At 41.1% G+C, this 17,037-nt stretch overlaps 1 protein-coding gene across 1 annotated transcript; it reads left to right on the top strand.

Annotated features, from left to right (window-relative positions):
- Positions 1–2,076: 2,076 nt before the first annotated feature.
- LOC110293282 (oogenesin-1-like) lies at positions 2,077–16,410 on the top strand. Its single transcript, XM_021161166.2, has 4 exons — positions 2,077–2,140; positions 13,361–13,671; positions 14,338–14,922; positions 15,543–16,410. The coding sequence occupies exons 1-4, from the start codon at positions 2,111–2,113 to the stop codon at positions 16,123–16,125; spliced, it is 1,509 nt and encodes a 502-aa protein (XP_021016825.1). The 5' UTR covers positions 2,077–2,110; the 3' UTR covers positions 16,126–16,410.
- The last annotated feature ends 627 nt before the right edge of the window (positions 16,411–17,037 follow it).

Raw genomic sequence — 17,037 nt, 5'->3', positions numbered from 1 at the left:
ATACCTTGACTTCTTCTTGGCCAATTTGTATCCCCTTGATCTCCTTTTGATGTCTTATTGCTCTAGCTAAAACTTTGAGTACTATATTAAATAGATATGGAGAGAGTGGGCATCCTTGTCTTGTCCCTGATTTTAGTGGGACTGCTTCAAGTATCTCTCCATTTACTTTGATATTGGCTATTGGTTTGCTGTAAATTGCTTTTATTTTGTTTTGATATGGGCCTTGAATTCCTGATCTCTCCAAGACTTTTAACATAAAGATAGTTAAATGTTGTATTTTGTCAAATGCTTTTTCAGCATTTAAGGAGATGATCATGTGGTATTTTCCTTTGAATTTGTTTATATACTGGATTACTTTAATCGATTTTTGTATAGTGAACCAACCTTGCATCCCTGGAAAGAAGCCTACTTAATCATAGTGAATGATTGTTTTGATTGTTTGGCTTCAGTTTGCAAGAACTATTTTTTTTGTTGAGCCCTTCTATGGTTTAGGTATCAGAATAATTATGGCTTCATAGGATGAATTAGGTAGTGTTTCTTCTGTTTCTATTTTATGGAATAGTTTGAGGAATATTGGTATTAGGTTTTCTTTGAAGGTCTGGTAGAATTCTGCACTAAAGCCATCTGGCCCTGGGATTTTCCTGGTTGGGAGGTTTTTAATGTCTTCTTCTATTTCCTTAGAGGATATGGGCCTGTTTAGATAGTTTACCTGCTGTTGATTTAACTTTGGTATGTGTTATCTGTCTAGAAAATCATCCATTTCATCTAGATTTTCCAGTTTTGTTGAGTATAGGCTTTTGTAGTAGGATCTGGTGATTTTTTGAGTTTCCTCCATTTCTGTTGTTCTGTCTCCCTTTTGATTTCTGATTTTGTTAATTTGTATACCATCTCTGGGCCCTTTAGTTAATTAGGCTAGGGGGTTATCTATCTTGTTGATTCTCTCAAAGAACCAGCTTTTGGTTTTGTTGATTCTCTCTATAGTTTTCTTTGTTTCTATTTGGTTGATTTCCGCCCTGAGTTTCACTATTCCCTGCCATCTACTCCTCTTGGGTGGCTCTTCTTGGAGGCCTTCAGACTATAGGATCTTCAGAGGGGTACTGAAGATGCTGATCTGTTGCCCTGGCTGCAGCAGATCTCCTAGGAGGCCTTCAGACTGTTGGGTCTTAAGGAGAGCAGTCAAGCTCTTGCCCTATGTATAGCTGTTCTCCAAGGAGGCCTTTGGACCATCTATTGCCCAATTGTCCAGTGTGCAACAGAACTCCTGGGATGCCTTCAGGCTGTGGTGTCAGTTGCTTTGGGAGCAGTGAAACTCCTGGGATGCCCTCAGACTGTGGTGTCAGTTGCCCTGTGTGCAGCAGAACTCCTGGGATGTGGTATCTTCAGGGGAGCAGACAACCTAACAGTCTGTCCCGACAGAAGGTGCCAGCCAGAAGGGGAGTGGAATTCAGGGGACAGAGGAGGGTTTGTGGGGTGTTGGGTTCCGAGTCCTCTGGGCTGCCAGATGCTGTGGGCCTTTGGAAGGGTACCATACCAGTTGCCCTATGTGAAGCAGAACTCCTGGAATGCCTTCAAGCTGTGGTGTCTCTTCAGGGGAGCAGACAAGCTAACCAAACTTGATTCTTTCTTGTTCTGTGCTTAGATGTATAATAAATCCTTATGCTTAAATAAGTGCTGGGGAAACTTGACTCTTTATCTTTCTTATTATCTGTGCTTAAATGAGTGTTAATATATGGAGATTAACACATGCTGTTTATCTGTGTGTAATTAAATAAAAGAATTTATTGCTAGATCCATCTGCCTCTGCTTTGCAAATGCTGTGATTAAAGGCATGAGATACAACCACTTGGCTTCAATAAATCAGTTCTTGACTTTGGGTCTTGTCTAAGATTCTTCCTGTGTACAAATCTGACCCATATTATTGACACCATCCAAATCTGAAAATGAGCGAGTGGGTGGGGGGGGACTCAATTATTGAATCAGAGGCAGACTTTGGCTGGGAGGGTGTGGCCACAAAGGGAGGGTTCAGCTGAAAGGTATATAAAGAGTCACACCAGGCAGAGAAAATCTCAATCTCTTGGAGCCTGGAGACACAGCCTTTCCCTGCCTGAATATGGCGAGCTGTAAACAGTGTCCATCTCAAGTAAGTCCCTCAGCTCCATTAGGATACCTCATTCCACACAACCTAGTCTAGCTATGTCCTCACTTGAAATTTTGTTCATATAATTTTTTACTTGCTGGTTCTTCCTTCCTTTTTGAGATAAGTTCTCTCTACTTAAGATTGCCTGGCCTATATCCTAGGTGTTCTGTGTGTTTTGGCTAATATCCACTTATCAGTGAGTACATACCATGCATGTCCTTTTGAATCTCGGTTACCTCACTCAGGATGATATTTTTTAGTTCCATGCATATGCCTGCAAATTCATGATGTCCTCATTTTAAATAGCTGGATAGTATTCCATTGTGTAAATGAACCACATTTTCTGTATCCATCCTTTGGTTGAGGAATATCTGGGTTCTTTCCAGCTTCTGACTATTATAAAAAAAAAAAAAGGCTGCTATGAATATAGTGGAGTACATGGCCTTGTGGGATGCTGAGGCGTCTTTTGGATATATGCCCAGGAGTCATATAGCAGGGTCTTCAGATAGAACAATTTCCAATTTTCTGAGGAACCTCTAGATTGATTTCCAGAGTGGTTGCACCAGTTTGCAATCCCACCAGCAATGGAGTACTCCTCTTTCTCTGCATCCTAGCCAGCATGTGCTGTCACTTAAGTTTTTGATCTTAGCCATTATCAATGGTGAAAGGCAGAACCACAAGGTCATTTTGATTTGCATTCCCCTGATGACCAAGGACTTTGAACATTGCTTTAAGTGTTTCCAAACTATTCGAGATTCTTCTATGATTTAATTGGGGAAAGAATTGAAGAAGCTGAAGGGGAGGACGACCTCATAGATAGACCAGCAGTCTCAACTAACCAGACCCCTTAGAGCACCCAGAGACTGAGCCACCCAACTTAGCAGCATACTTGGGCTAGTCTAAGCCCCCCTCAATGCTACAGAGAGGGGGGAGGGGGAGGGGGAGAGGGAGAGGGCTGCATGGTCTGGCCTCAGTAGGATAAAATGCATCTAATCCTGGAGATACTTGAGGCCACATGGAAGTGAGATGCCTGGTGGGTGGAGGAGATGGGGAGCCCCCTCTCCAAGGCAAGGGAGAGGAGGAATGTGATGAGGAACTGTGGGAGGGGTGACCAGGAGTGGGAATGGGCAGTGAAGGGAATGTAAATAAATAAAATAATTTTTTTTAAAAACAAGGATTGCCTGGCCTGAAACTCTCAGAGGTTCTTCTACTCACCTGAGATCTGCTTAACAAGAATGTCCAAGTGTGTTCTCAATTACATCTAATTATTAATTGGGTCATTGTGAGTTCTTGGGAGGCTGTTTTGTTTTGTTTTGTTTTGTTTGAGACAATCTCACTAAGAATGTCAGGGTGACCTTGAATTTAAGGCCCTCTAGGCTGGAATGGCAGATGTGAGTTACTCAAGCCCCTTCACTACCGATTTTTATGTCACTCTAATCTTGGCATTCTTTAGTGAGCCTTAAATCCCAGAATCAGTGAGGCAGAGGCAGGCTGGTCTCTGAGTTTGCAGCCAAACTGATCTACATAGTGAGTATCAGAACAGCCAGGGATTATATGTGTCTTTTAAAAAGGGAAAACTAGGGGCTGGAAGATGGCTCAGTTGTTAAGAACACCGAGTGCTCTTCTAGAGGTACAGTGTTCAATTTCCAGCTATATGGTGGCTTACAACCATCTGTGATGGGATCTGATGCCCTCTTTGGATGTGTCTGAAGATGGAGACAGTGTACTCACATGTATATAATAAATAACTAAATAAATAAGGCAAAACAAGCAAACAAACAAACACAAAATACCAAAAACTAGTGGTATTCATATCTCCTCACTGACACATAGTCTCTTTCTTTTCATGGAACACATGATGTCCTTAAGCTTATAGGAAGAAACCTGCATATATATGTATGTATATATGTATGTATGCATATATGTGTATGTGTGTACATATACATGTACATATATGTGTGTGGTATATATGTATATTTACATATATATGTATATATTTGTATGTATCTCTCTGGGTGTATTTAATATTTAGATCCTGATCACAGCCTCCCTCACTCCTCTCCTCCCATACCCATCCTTTACTGCAACAGAGGCTGGATGATCTCTAAGATTCATGCCAGCCTGATTATAAACCAAGTTTCAAAACAGCCATGGATAAGACCATGTCTCAAAGAAGCAAAACAAAACAAACACATAAACAAAATCAAACAAGGCATTTCCATCAGATGGTTGATACATGGTCTCTTCTTGTCAAAGATTCCAAGATGTGCTCAAAATTTCAGGGAGAAACCTGCCTCTTTTTATTAAGTGTTCAAATGAAAAATCTGACCATCACTTGGAATTAAAATTTCTGCTCTTTTTTTCTTACTTTCCTTGGTCTTCCTTTACTTTCTGCAGGTCTCAGGAAAGTTGTTCTGGTGCTATAGAAAGAACCAATTATGCCATTGAGATAGTGATCCTCCTGCCTTCAGCATATGAATTATAATCTCCACCTCATAGTCTCTTCTTTCTGGATGATTTATAAAGGGTTACAGACCATGCCAATGGCTACTGAAGGTTTACTGACTTTAGTGTTTTTCCCACTTTATTTAGCTCTGTAGCATGCAGAACTCAAACTTGAAGCCTTCCCAATATCTTCTCCAAAAGGCCAGTATGAGTGATAATCAAAGATTGATGTTAATAACTAATGATGGGAATTTCATTTTTATCTTTATGTTATTTTTTTAGTTTTGAGTAAGCTTATAAAATTATGTTTTCATCTATTTTTATTTTATTTAATCTTGTTTTTAACTCCAGATTTTGTCACCTTCCTGGTCCACCCTCTGACTGTTCCATGTCCCATACCTCTCCCCATCCCCCATCTCTGTGAGGATGTCCTCACCTCCCACCCCCACCTCACCAGACATCCCCACTTCCTGTGGCCTCCAGTCCCTTGAGGGTTAGGTGCATCTTCTCTGACTGAAACCAGACCCAGCAGTCCTGCTGTATATGTGTTGGAGTCCTGATATCAGCTAGTATATGCTGCCTGTTTGGTGATCCAGTGTCTGAGAGATCTTGAGGGACCAGGTTAATTGAGACTGGTGGTCCTACTACAGGGTTACCCTCCTCCTCAGCTTCTTCCAGCTTTACCCTAGTTCAACCACAGGGGCTAGCAGTCCCTGGTTGAGTGTATTGGTTGAGTGAAAATATCTGCATCTGACTCTTTCATCATCTTGTTTAGTCTTTTGGAGGGCAGTCATGACAAGTTAATTTTGTGAATACTCCATAGCCTGAGAAATAGTGTCAGGCCTTGGGACCTCCCCTTGAGCTGGATCCCTCTCTTTTTTTTTAAATTAGGTATTTTCTTCATTTACATTTCCAATGCTATCCCAAAAGCCCCCCATAGCCTCCCCCCCCCAACTCCCCTACCCACCCACTCCCATTTCTTGGCCCTGGTGTTCCCCTGTACTGAGGCATATAAAGTTTGCAAGACCGATGGGCTTCTCTTTCCAATGATGGCCGACTAGGCCATCTTCTGATACATATGCAGCTAGAAACACGAGCTCTGGGGGAGTACTGGTTAGTTCATATTGTTGTTCCACCTATAGGGTTGCAGACCCCTTTAGCTCCTTGGGTACTTTCTCTAGCTCCTCCATTGGGGGCCCTGTGATCCATCCAATAGCTGACTGTGAGTATCCACTTCTGTGTTTGCTAGGCCCTGGCATAGCCTCACAAGAGACAGCTATATCTGGGTCCTTTCAGCAAAATCTTGCTAGTGTATGCAATGGTGTCAGTGTTTGGAGGCTGATTATGGGATGGATCCCCGGGTATGGCAGTCTCTAGATGGCCCATCCTTTTGTCTCAGCTCCAAACTTTGTCACTATAACTTCTTCCATGGGTGTTTTGTTCCCAATTCTAGGAAGGGGCAAAGTGTCCACATTTTGGTCTTCGTTCTTCTTGAGTTTCATGTGTTTTGCAGATTGTATCTTGTATCTTGGATATTCTAAGTTTCTGGGATAATATGAGCTGGATCCCTCTTAAGGCCTGTCGCTGTACCTCCTTTTCCTCAGGCTCTTATCCATTTTTGTCCCTGGAGTTCTTTCAGACAAGAACAATTATAGGTCAGAGTTTTTGACTATGGGGTGGCACCCTGATCCCTCACTTAATGCCATGTGTTTCTGCTCTACAAGTTCCCTCTCCTCACTGTGGGGTATTTCATCTAAGGTTCTTTGAGTCCTGAGAGTCTTTCACCTCCCAGGTCACTGGTACATTCTGGAGGGTCTGCCCACCTCCTACCTCCTGAAGTTGCCTGTTTCCATTCTTTATGTTGACCTTTATCCCACCTAATACCTGACCATGTTATCTTCTTCCCCTCCCTGAACCCTTTCCCATCAATTAATCTTTCTTTCTCCCCTTCCTGTGATTGCTTTCTTCTCCCTCCTGAGTGGTATTGAGGCATCCTCACTTGGGCCCTGTTAACTTTTTTTTACTTTTGTGGACTGTATCCAGGGTATTCTGTACTTGGGGGGGGGCACTAATATCCACTTATTAGTGAGTATATACCATGCATGTTCTTTTGGGTCTGAGTTACCTCACTCAGGGTGATATTTTCTAGTTCTATCCATTTGCCTGCAAAACTCAGGATGTCCTCATGCTCATACCTGAGTAGTATTCCATTGTGTAAATGAACCACATTTTCTAAATCCATTCTTCTGTTGTGGGACATCTGGGTTGTTTCCAGCTTCTGGCTATCATAAACAAGACCACTATGAACATTGTGGAACATGTGCCCCTGTGGCATGATGGATACGTTTTGCATATATGCCCAAGAGTGATATAGTTGGATCTTCAGGTAAATCCATTTCCAATGTTCTGAGGACTCTCCAGATGATTTCCAGAGTGGGTTTACCAGTTTGCAATCCCACCAGCAATGGAGGAGTGTTGCTCTTTCTCCACTTCCTCGACAACATGTGCTGTCATCTGAGGTTTTGATCTTAGCCTTCTGATTGGTGTAAGGTAGAATATCAGGGTCATTTTGATTTGCATTTCTTTGATCACTAAGGACTTTGAACAATTTGTTCAGTGCTTCTCAGCCATTCGAGATTCGTCTGTTGTGAATCCTCTGTTTACTTTTATACCCCATTTTTTGATTGGGTTGTTTGGTTTTCTGGTGATTAGCTTCTTGAGTTCTTTATATATTTTGGATTTTAGCCCTCTATCAGATGTGGGGTTAGTGAAGATTTTTCCCCCAATCTGTAGGTTGTGAGTTTGTCTTATTGACTATTTCCTTTGCCTTACAAGAAGCTTTCCAGTTTCATGAGGTCCCATTGATCAATTCTTGATCTTAGAGCCTGAGCCACTAGAGTTCTCACAGGAAATTCCACCCTGTGCCAGTGAGTTCAAGGCTCTTTCCCACTTTCTCTTCTACTAGATTCAGTGTACCTGGTTTTAGGTTGAGGTTCTTGGTCCACTTGGACTTGAACTTTGTGCAAGGTGACAAATATTTTCATTTTTCTACATACAGATAGCCAGTTTGACCAGCATCATGTATTGAAGATGCTTTCTTTTATCCATTGTATATTTTTGGCTTCTTTGCCAAAGATCAAGTGTCTGTAAGTATGTGGTTATATTTCTGGGTCTTCAATTCTATCCCACTGATCAGCATGTCTGCCTCTGTACCATGTAGTTTTTATCACTAGTACTCTGTAGTATAGCTTGTAGTTAGGGATCATGATTTCCCCCAGTAGTTCTTTTATTGTTAGGAATTGTTTTCACTATTTTGGGATTTTTTGTTTTGTTTTGTTTTGTTTTGTTTTTGCTTTTCCAGATGAATTTGAGAATTGGTCTTTCCATGTTTTTGAACAATTGTGCTGGAATTTAGATGGGGATTGTGTTGAATCTGTAGATTGCTTTTGGTAGGATGTCCATTTTTACAATGTTGATTCTACCTTCCATGAGCATGGGAGAGCTCTCCATTTTCTAAGATCTTCTTTGATTTCTTTCTTAAGAAACTTGAAGTTATTGACACACAGTTCTTTCTCTTGTTTGGTTAGAGTTACCCCAAGATATTTTACGTTATTTGTTAATATCATGAAGGGTGTTGTTTCTCTAATTCCTTTTTCAGCCCATTTTATCATTTGTAGAAAGGAAGGCTACTGATTTATTTGAGTTCATTTTATATCCATCCAATTTGCTGTAGTTGTTTATTAGCTGTAGAAGTTCTCTGGTAGAATTTTTTGGGGTCACTTATGAATACTACCATAATATCTGCAAATAGTGGTACCTTCAATTCTTCTTTACCAATTTGTATCCCCTTGATCTCTTTTTGTTGTCTCCTTGTTCTATCTAGAAATTTGAGTATTATATTGAATAAATATGAGGAGAGTGTGCATCCTTGTCTTGTCCCGGATTTTAATGGAACTGTTTCAAGTATCTTTCCGTTTAACTTGATTCTGGCTGTTGGTTTGCAGTAAATTGCTTTTATTTTGTTTAGATATGGGCCTTGAATTCCTGATCTCGCTAAGACTTTTATCATATAGGTGTGTTGTATGTATGTATGCTTTTTCAGCATCTAAGCAGATGATCATGTGATTTTTTCCTTTCAGTTTGTTTATATAGTGGATTACATTAGTGTGTTTTCATATATTGAACCAACCTTGCATCTCTGGGATGAAGCCTACTTGATCATGGTGAATGATGGGTTTGATGCGTTCTTGGATTCAGTTTGCAAGAATTTTATTGAGTATTTTTGCATTGATAGTCATAAGTGAAATTGGTCTGAATGCCTTTTTTGTTGTAGTTGTGTCCTTGTGTGGTTTAGGTATCAGAGTAACTGTACCTTCATAAGATGAATTAGGTAGTGTTTCTTCTGTTTCTATTTTATGAAATAGTTTGAGGAATATTGGTATTGGGTCTTCATTAAGGATTTGGTAGAATTCTGGCCCTGGATTTTTTTCTGGTTGGGAGGTTTTTAATGAATTCTTCTATTTCCTTAGGGCATATCAGCCTGTTTAGAAAGTCTGTCTGCTGGTGATTTCACTTTGATATGTGTCATCTGTCTAGAAAATGATCCATTTCATCTAGATTTTCCAGTTTTGTTTAGTATAGGCTTTTGTAGTAGGATCTGGTGATTTTTTGAGTTTCCTCTCTTTCTGATGTTATGGTATCCTTTTCATTTCTGATTTTGTTAATTTGGATACTGCCTCTTGGCCCGTTACTTAGTTTGGCTAGGGGGTTATCTGTCTTGTTGATTCTCTCAAAAAACTAGCTTTTGGTTTTGTTGATTCTTTGCATAGTTCTCTTTGTTTCTATTTGGTTAGTTTGGCCCTAAGTTTCACAATTTTCTGCCATCTACTCCTCTTGAGTGTATTTGCTTCTTTTTGTTCTAGAGCAGTCAGATGTGCTGTTAAATTGCTAGAGTAGGATCTCTCCAATTTCTTTACCTGGGCACTAAGTGCTGTGAATTTTCCACGTAGCACTGCTTTCATTTTGTTCCATAAGTTTGGGTATGTTGTGACATCATTTTCACTGAATTCCAGGAAGTCTTTAATTTCTTTATTTCGTCCCAGACCAAGTTATCATTGAGTACAGAGTTGTTCAGTTTCCAAATGTATTTGGGCTTTCTGTTGTTTTTGTTGTTACTGAAGGTCGGCCTTAATCCGTGGTGATCTGATAAAATGCATGGGATTATTTCAATCTTCTTGTATCTCCTGAGGCTTGTTTTGTGATGAATTATATGGTCAGTTTTGGAGAAAGTACCATGAGATCCTGAGAAAAGGTGTATTCTTTTGTTTTAGGGTGAAATGTCTGTGTGTGTGTGTATTTGGTTCATAACCTCTATTAGTTTCACTGTTTCTTTGTTTAGTTTCTGTTTCAATGACCTGTCCATTGGTGAGAGTGAGGTATTGAAGTCTCCCACTATTATTGTGTGGGATTCAATGTGTGTTTTGTGCTTTAGTAATGTTTCTTTTATGAATGTGGATGCCCTTGCATTTGGGGCATAGATGTTCAGAATTGAGACTTTCTCTTGATGGATTTTTCCTTTGATGAATATGAAGTGTTCTTCCGCATCTCGCTTGATCACTTTTTTTGTGGAAGGAGTTTCAAGACAGGGTTTCTCTGTATAGCTCTGGATGTCCTGGAACTCACTTTGTAGACCAGGCTGGCCTCGAACTCAGAAATCTGCCTGCCTCTGCCTCCCGAGTGCTGGGATTAAAGGCATGGGCCTCCACACCCAGCTCGCTGGATCACTTTTGGTTTAAAGTTTATTTTATTGGATATTAGGTTTGCAACTCCAGCTTCTTTCTTGGGACCATATGCTTGGAAGACTTTTTTTCCATGTTACTCTGAGATAGTATCTGTCTTTGTTATGGAGGTGGTTTGGTTTTTTTGTTTTGTTTTGTTTTTGTTTTTTTTGTTTGTTTGGGTTTTTTTTTTTTGTTTGTTTTTTTATTTTTTTGAGGTGTGTTTCTTGTATGCAGCAAAGTGTTGGATCCTGTTTGCCTATCCAGTCTGTTAGCTTATGTCTTTTCATAGGTGAGTTGTGTCCATTAATATTGAGTGATATTAAAGACAGATGATTGTTAACTCCTGTTATGTTTGTTTTTAGAGGTGGCATTACGTGCATGTGGTTTTCTCCTTTTGACTTTGTTGTGAGATGATTAATACCTTGTCTTTTCTTTGGTGTAGGTATCCTCCTTATATTGGAGTTTTCCTTCTAGAATCCTCTGTAGGTCTGGATTGGTAGATAGATACTGTTTGAATTTGGTTTTGCCCTGGAATATTTTGGTTTCTCCAAGTTCATTAAGAGTTTTGCTGGGTATAGTAACCTGTGCTGGCATTTGTTTTCTCTTAGAGTCTGCATGACCTCTGCCCAGACTCTTCTGGCTTTTAGTGTTTCTGTTGAGAAGTCTGGTGTAATTTTGATTAGTCTGCCTTTATACATTACTTAGCCCTTTTCCCTTGCAGCTTTTAATATTCATTCTTTCTTTCTTCTGTGCATTTAGTGTTTTGACCATTATGCAATGAGAGGATTTTCTTTTCTGGTCCAATTTATTTGGTGTTCTATAGGCTTCTTGTACATTTATGGCCATCTCTTTCTTCAGGTTGGGGAAGTTTTCTTCTATGATTTTGTTGAAGATGTTTTCAGGTCCTTTCAGAATCTTCATTCTCCTCTATTCCAATTCTTAGATTTGGTCTTTTCATTGTGTCCTGGATTTCTGGATGTTTTGGGTTAGGAGTTTTTTTTTATGTTTTGAATTTTCTTTGAGAGTACTCTCAATATCTTCTAGGATGTCTTCTATACCTGAGATTCTCTCTTCAATCTCTTGTATTCTGTTGGTGATGCTTACATCTATAATTCTGACCTTTTTCCTATGTTTTCCATTTCCAAGGTTGCCTCCATTTGTGTGTGTGTGTGTTATTTTTAATTGTTTCTACTTCTTGGACTACTTCATTCAATTCCTTTGCCTGGTTGATTGGTTTTCATGTATTTCTTTAAGGGATTTATTTGTTTCCTTTTTAAGGGCTTCTACCTGTTTACCTGTGTTTTCCTGTATCTTTCTTTTCAGTGAGCTATTTATATCCTCCTTAAAGGACTCTATTATCTTCCTGATATAGGATTTTAGGTCAGCTTCCTGATTTTCAGGTGTGTTGGTGTATCCAGGGCTTGCTGTGGTGGGAGAACTGGGTTCTGATGATGCCAAAGTATATTGGCTTCTGTTGCTTATGGTCTTGCACTTGCCTCTCACCATCTGGTTATCCATGGTTTTTGCTGGTCCGGGTATCATTATCTGGAGCCTGCTTCTTTTGTCCCTGGATTGTTTCAGGTCTTTTGGTAGGCCTGTGGCCCTGACTTAGCGACCTCCTATGGGTTCTTTCAACTGTGGGGTCTTCAGAGGTGCACAGAAACTGCTGATCTATTGCATTGGCTGAAGCAGATTTCCTCGGAGACCTTCAGACTGTTGGGTCTTCAGAGGAACAGTCAAGCTGTTGTCCTATGAAGCTGTTCTCCAGGAAGGCCTACAGACTGTGGTTTCTGTTTCCCTGTGAACTCCAGGAAGGCTTTCAGTCTTTTGGGTCAGTTTTCCCTGTATGCCTCGAAACACCCCCTACCCCAGCCCACCCCAGGATGTCTTCAGACTGTGGTGTTGGTTGCCCAGGTACCTTGTGTGCAGAGGAACTCCTGTGATGCCTTCAAGCTGTGGTGTCATCAGGTGAGCAGACAAGCTGGCGATCAGTTGCTTAGTTGTGCTGTATGCAGCAGATCTCCTGGGATGCCTCAAGCTGTGATGTCTTCAGGGGAGCAGGCTAGCTAGCCTTCTGCCCCAGCAGACAGCACCAATCAGAAGGGGAGTAGAATTCAGTAGGCTTTGATGGGTGATGGGTCTCAAGGCCACTGGGCTCCCAGCAGCAGCTGTGGGATTTCAAGAGTGTTCTTACCAGATGCCCTGAGTGCAGCGGATCTCCTGAGGTGTCTCAGGCTGTAGTGTCTTCAGGAAAACAGGCTAGCCAGCAGTCTGCCCCAGCAGAAAGCACTGGCCAGAAGGCTAATAATGATAATTTCAAAGATGCCATTGCTTATTCCATACAATATAGCTTGATGGAGACTGTGGAAAGTTTGAAAACTGTTTTCCTTTGCTTTTTTTTGAGGGCCTGGAGAGCTAAGCACAGTCTGGTCATCATCAAACAGCTAACTGAGCCTTTAGGGTTCCTGGTGATCCCTTTCCAGTGGGATATATTCACCCCAACTGTGACTGCAATTGGATGTGGCCTTCGTGAACTAGGATACTTTGGAGAGGCTTTACACCACCAGAGAGGAGAATTATGGCTTTAAAACCAACAAAGGCTGGACCAAACAGTTCTGGATTAGAAATGCTACAGCAGCACAGGCTGAGCAGTGGTGAAATACACATTTAATCCCAGCACTTGGGAGGCACAGACAGGCATCTCTTTGAGGTCCAGGCCAGTGTGGTCTATAAAGCAAATTTCAGGAAAGCCGAGAATGCAGGTAGTTCTATAAAGACCATGTCAAAAAGAAAGAAAGAAAGAAAGAAAGAAAGAAAGAAAGAAAGAAAGAAAGAAAGAAAGAAAGAAGAGAAAAGAAAAGAATTGAGGGTGATCAAATTGGTAAACTGAGTTCTCCATCCTCATCAGTAGTGATTTAGTCCTCACACTTCCCTGTGTGGGCAGAAGGGCTCCCTAAATTTCTTGTCATTAATAGTATATTTTTCCCTGTTTCCCTAGGATGTCACTTTCGAAGAAGACATAGTGAATATCAACCCTCCACCCGCCCTCCAGAACCTGGCAATTCAGAGTCTACTGAGGGATGAGGCCTTGGCCATTTCTGCTCTCAGGAACCTACCCCAGAGTCTGTTCCCAGCAATTTTTGAAGCAGCCTTAATTGATGGACATATAGGGATCTTGAAGGCCATGATACCTGTGTGGCCCTTCCCATACCTTTCTTTAGGAAGGCTGATAAGGAATTGCAACCTGGAGACTTTGAAGGCTATGCTTGAGGGAGTGGATATACTGCTTGCACAAAATGATCGCTCCAGGTAGGCAAGATCAGCTAGGGTGAAGATAGGATCTCTGGGTGCTGAGAAGGAGCAACTAGAAACAGGAAATATTTGGTCAACCATGGATCAGAGGCTTCTGATTGCATGAGCTTAGAGGGATGAAGAAGCTTGGGATAAGTCTCAGCTATCTGGGCAAACAATGGCTAATGTAGAAGAAGAGAAGTGTAGGCACAGCCAGTAAGGAATGGGCCGTTCCGTGCATGCCTCAAAAGTACAAGTGAAATGAGATTGGGATTAAGGGGCCTGGAATGAAGAGAAGTAAGACAGGGCTAAAGATGTCTCTCTTGCAAAGAATGCTTGCTATTCAGTAACTCAACATGAGTCTCTGTGTTCGATGATAGGCACAGGAAATAGCAAACTTTTTTAAACAATTTTTTTTTGTTTTTTTGGTTTTTGGTTTTTTGGTTTTTTTGAGACAAGGTTTCTCTGTATAGCCCTGGCTGTCCTGGAACTCACTTTGTAGACCAGGCTGGCCTCAAACTCAGAAATCCATCTGTCTCTGCCTCCCAAGTGCTGGGATTAAAGGTGTGCGCCACCACTGGCTGGCGCAAACTTTTTAAGAAACAGCTGAAGTGTGAGTGTAGCAGAGAATCAGACTGTAAAATATAGCTTCTCTTATGAGAATTATATTCATTTCTCCCACAGTAGATGCAAACTCAGAGTGCTCAGTTTAAGGAATGAATACCATACTTTGTGGAGAATATGGGGTGGATCCTATGAAGGTAAAGGCTTGCCAGAGTTCATGACACAGCAGCAGCCAGTGGAAAACTGTCCTGACTGTGGGGTGAATAAAGAATTGAAGGTGACAACTGACCTCAACCTCCTGGATGGTGGACTTGATGAATCTGCCACATACTTGTTGCAGTGGGCCCAGCAGAAAAAAGATTCCATTCATCTATGCTGTACGATGTTGAGAATTCATAGCTTACCCAAAGACATATTCAGAGATATCCTCAAAATTGTAAATACAGGCTGTATACAGGAGCTTCACTTGAAGGAATTGTACACAGAAGAGTTGGTTTTTCTTATACCTTACCTGAGAGAGATCAACAATCTTCTTACATTCATGCTAAGTAGCATCAGAGAAACCTACAGAATGGATAACTCTACAAGGCTTGATGAAGAGAATATAAGCAGGTTTATTTCTCACCTTCCCAAATTCCACTGTCTCCAGAATCTCTATGTAAATGATATCACCCTTCTAGGAAACAACCTGAAAGACTTCCTCGGGTAAGGAAGGATCATGAGGGCTCAATGGACCAAAGAAAACATTTTTTTTCTTTTTTTTGGGGGGGGGAGGGGATGGGTGGATCTAGGGAGTCCTTCGTGATCTGGCCATCATAAACCTTAGAGATATAACATGTCTAACCAGATGAGCTCTATGCTAAGATATGTATGACTAGGCATAAGCATTGCCTCTAATTGTTCATATGTGAATGGTTTTGAGTCCAGAAATGAGTTGAGTAGATAAGAAATATACAACACTGAGGTTCAAGGGTAAGACAGGATCATGGCATTTGGATGAAGTCTGAGAACTCGTAAAAAACAGCATTAGAAAGTTGTTGAATTTTGTTTGGGGTGGGTAGTCCTTCTGACATGCACCATGTTGATCTGATACATCCATTGCTGTGGTTTCCTGCCATTCCCTGAATCAAACCTATGGTGATATACAGGCCTCCAACTAGAATGCTGTGGGTTGTATGATCAGACAACAGAAGGTCATGTCCTGGGGCTTGACCTCAATATATAGTCAGACTGAGCTTGGGAGAACTGTCATCTGTTTAGCTGTCAATCCCTCCAATGCTCTTCAACATCATTGGCCAGAAAGCAATAACTTGTTCTCTCCCCAGGTGCCTGGGGAAGCCCTTGGAGACTCTTTGCCTCACTTCTTGTGACTTATCACAGTCAGACTTGGATTACCTGCCCTGTTGCCAGAATACTTCTGCACTCAAACGTCTGAACCTGACTGCTACAAGTTTGCGTGGTTTAGTCTTTCGTCCTCTTGGAGTTCTCCTTGAGAGTATTAGAGATACACTGCAATCCCTGGAATTAGAGTTGTGTTTTATGGAGGACTCTCAGATCAGTGCCATTTTGCCTGCCCTAAGCCAATGTTCCCATCTCACAAAGGTCAATTTCTATGATAATGAACTCTCTCTGACTATCCTGAGACAACTTCTATACCACACAGCCAACCTGAGCCAGCTGACCTATGAGGTATACCCTGCCCCTCTAGAGTGCTATAATGACATGAATATAATACTAACACATAAATTAGAAAATTTTTGTCCTGAGCTTCTGGACATAATCAGGGCCAATAGGCAGCCCAATAGAGTCACATTTGCTACATCCAAATGTTTAATCTGTTGTGGGTCCTACGTTTATGATCTGGAGACCCAGCGTTGCCTGTACCAGAAAGAACTACTGGAAGATTGATTATGGAACAAAGAAATGGAAGCTGAGTATTAGAAATGAACAAAATCGTAAGTCAATGTCAATTGCTGATAGGAGCATGGATATGTCAAGCACCTAAATGTCTGAGACACATTGGAAAGGCAAGATCTTCCTCTGAGCAAGAGAATGGATGTTGCATCTGCAAAAAGTGCCAAGCACTCTTTTCTTCTCTAGCTATTGTAGTTTGAGTGTGTCATAATAGGGGCACCCTTCCATGAGAAGAGTGTCCCCCTTTATTAAGTGCATACAATAAATGTGTTGACTTTCTGCATTGCTGGTATGTCTCTATCAGAACACAGAGCCCAATCATTCCCAGCCCTTCTGTACCTGCGTCTGATTTCTTCATTCCTCATCACCATAATTAGGTCAATCTCAGATTTGTGCATTTCCTTGCATCTCAGGAACAGGTCTCATAAATGGGACCCAAACCACAGGGCTTCACAAAATGCTCAATGTCTGGGAAAAAAAATTTGTATATAGTACATTCAGATCACAACTTAGTTAGATATGGAGAACAATGGGATGAAGGGACATGTTTCTTCAGCAGTCTAGAAAATGAGGACCAAGTGAATACCAAGGCAGGCACATTTCAGGAACTATGTTCTTGTATTTAACCTTTTCTGGAAGACATTATTTGCAATCAGAGACCTGATATCAAAATGAGTATATGATGTAACCTTAAGCTATCTAGTTCTTCATACTTCCAGAACAGTTTATAAATTGACTAAGATGAGCTTCACTTAGTCCGAGACATATTTCCTAACACTATCCCCTGATTCCCTGTGACAGGTCCTCATGGGGATCTCCCAACTTTCATGTGTAGTGCAGCTTCTTTAAGATATTGAGGTGACTCACAGCAGTCTGCGGAGAAGAGGATGTTCTCCATGGAACTTA

The sequence above is a fragment of the Mus caroli genome, chromosome 4, assembly GCF_900094665.2.
Source record: "Mus caroli chromosome 4, CAROLI_EIJ_v1.1, whole genome shotgun sequence".
NCBI classification, from domain to species: domain Eukaryota; kingdom Metazoa; phylum Chordata; class Mammalia; order Rodentia; family Muridae; genus Mus; species Mus caroli.
Note: the sequence above shows the minus strand (reverse complement) of the source record. Positions and strands in the feature narration are given on the sequence as shown.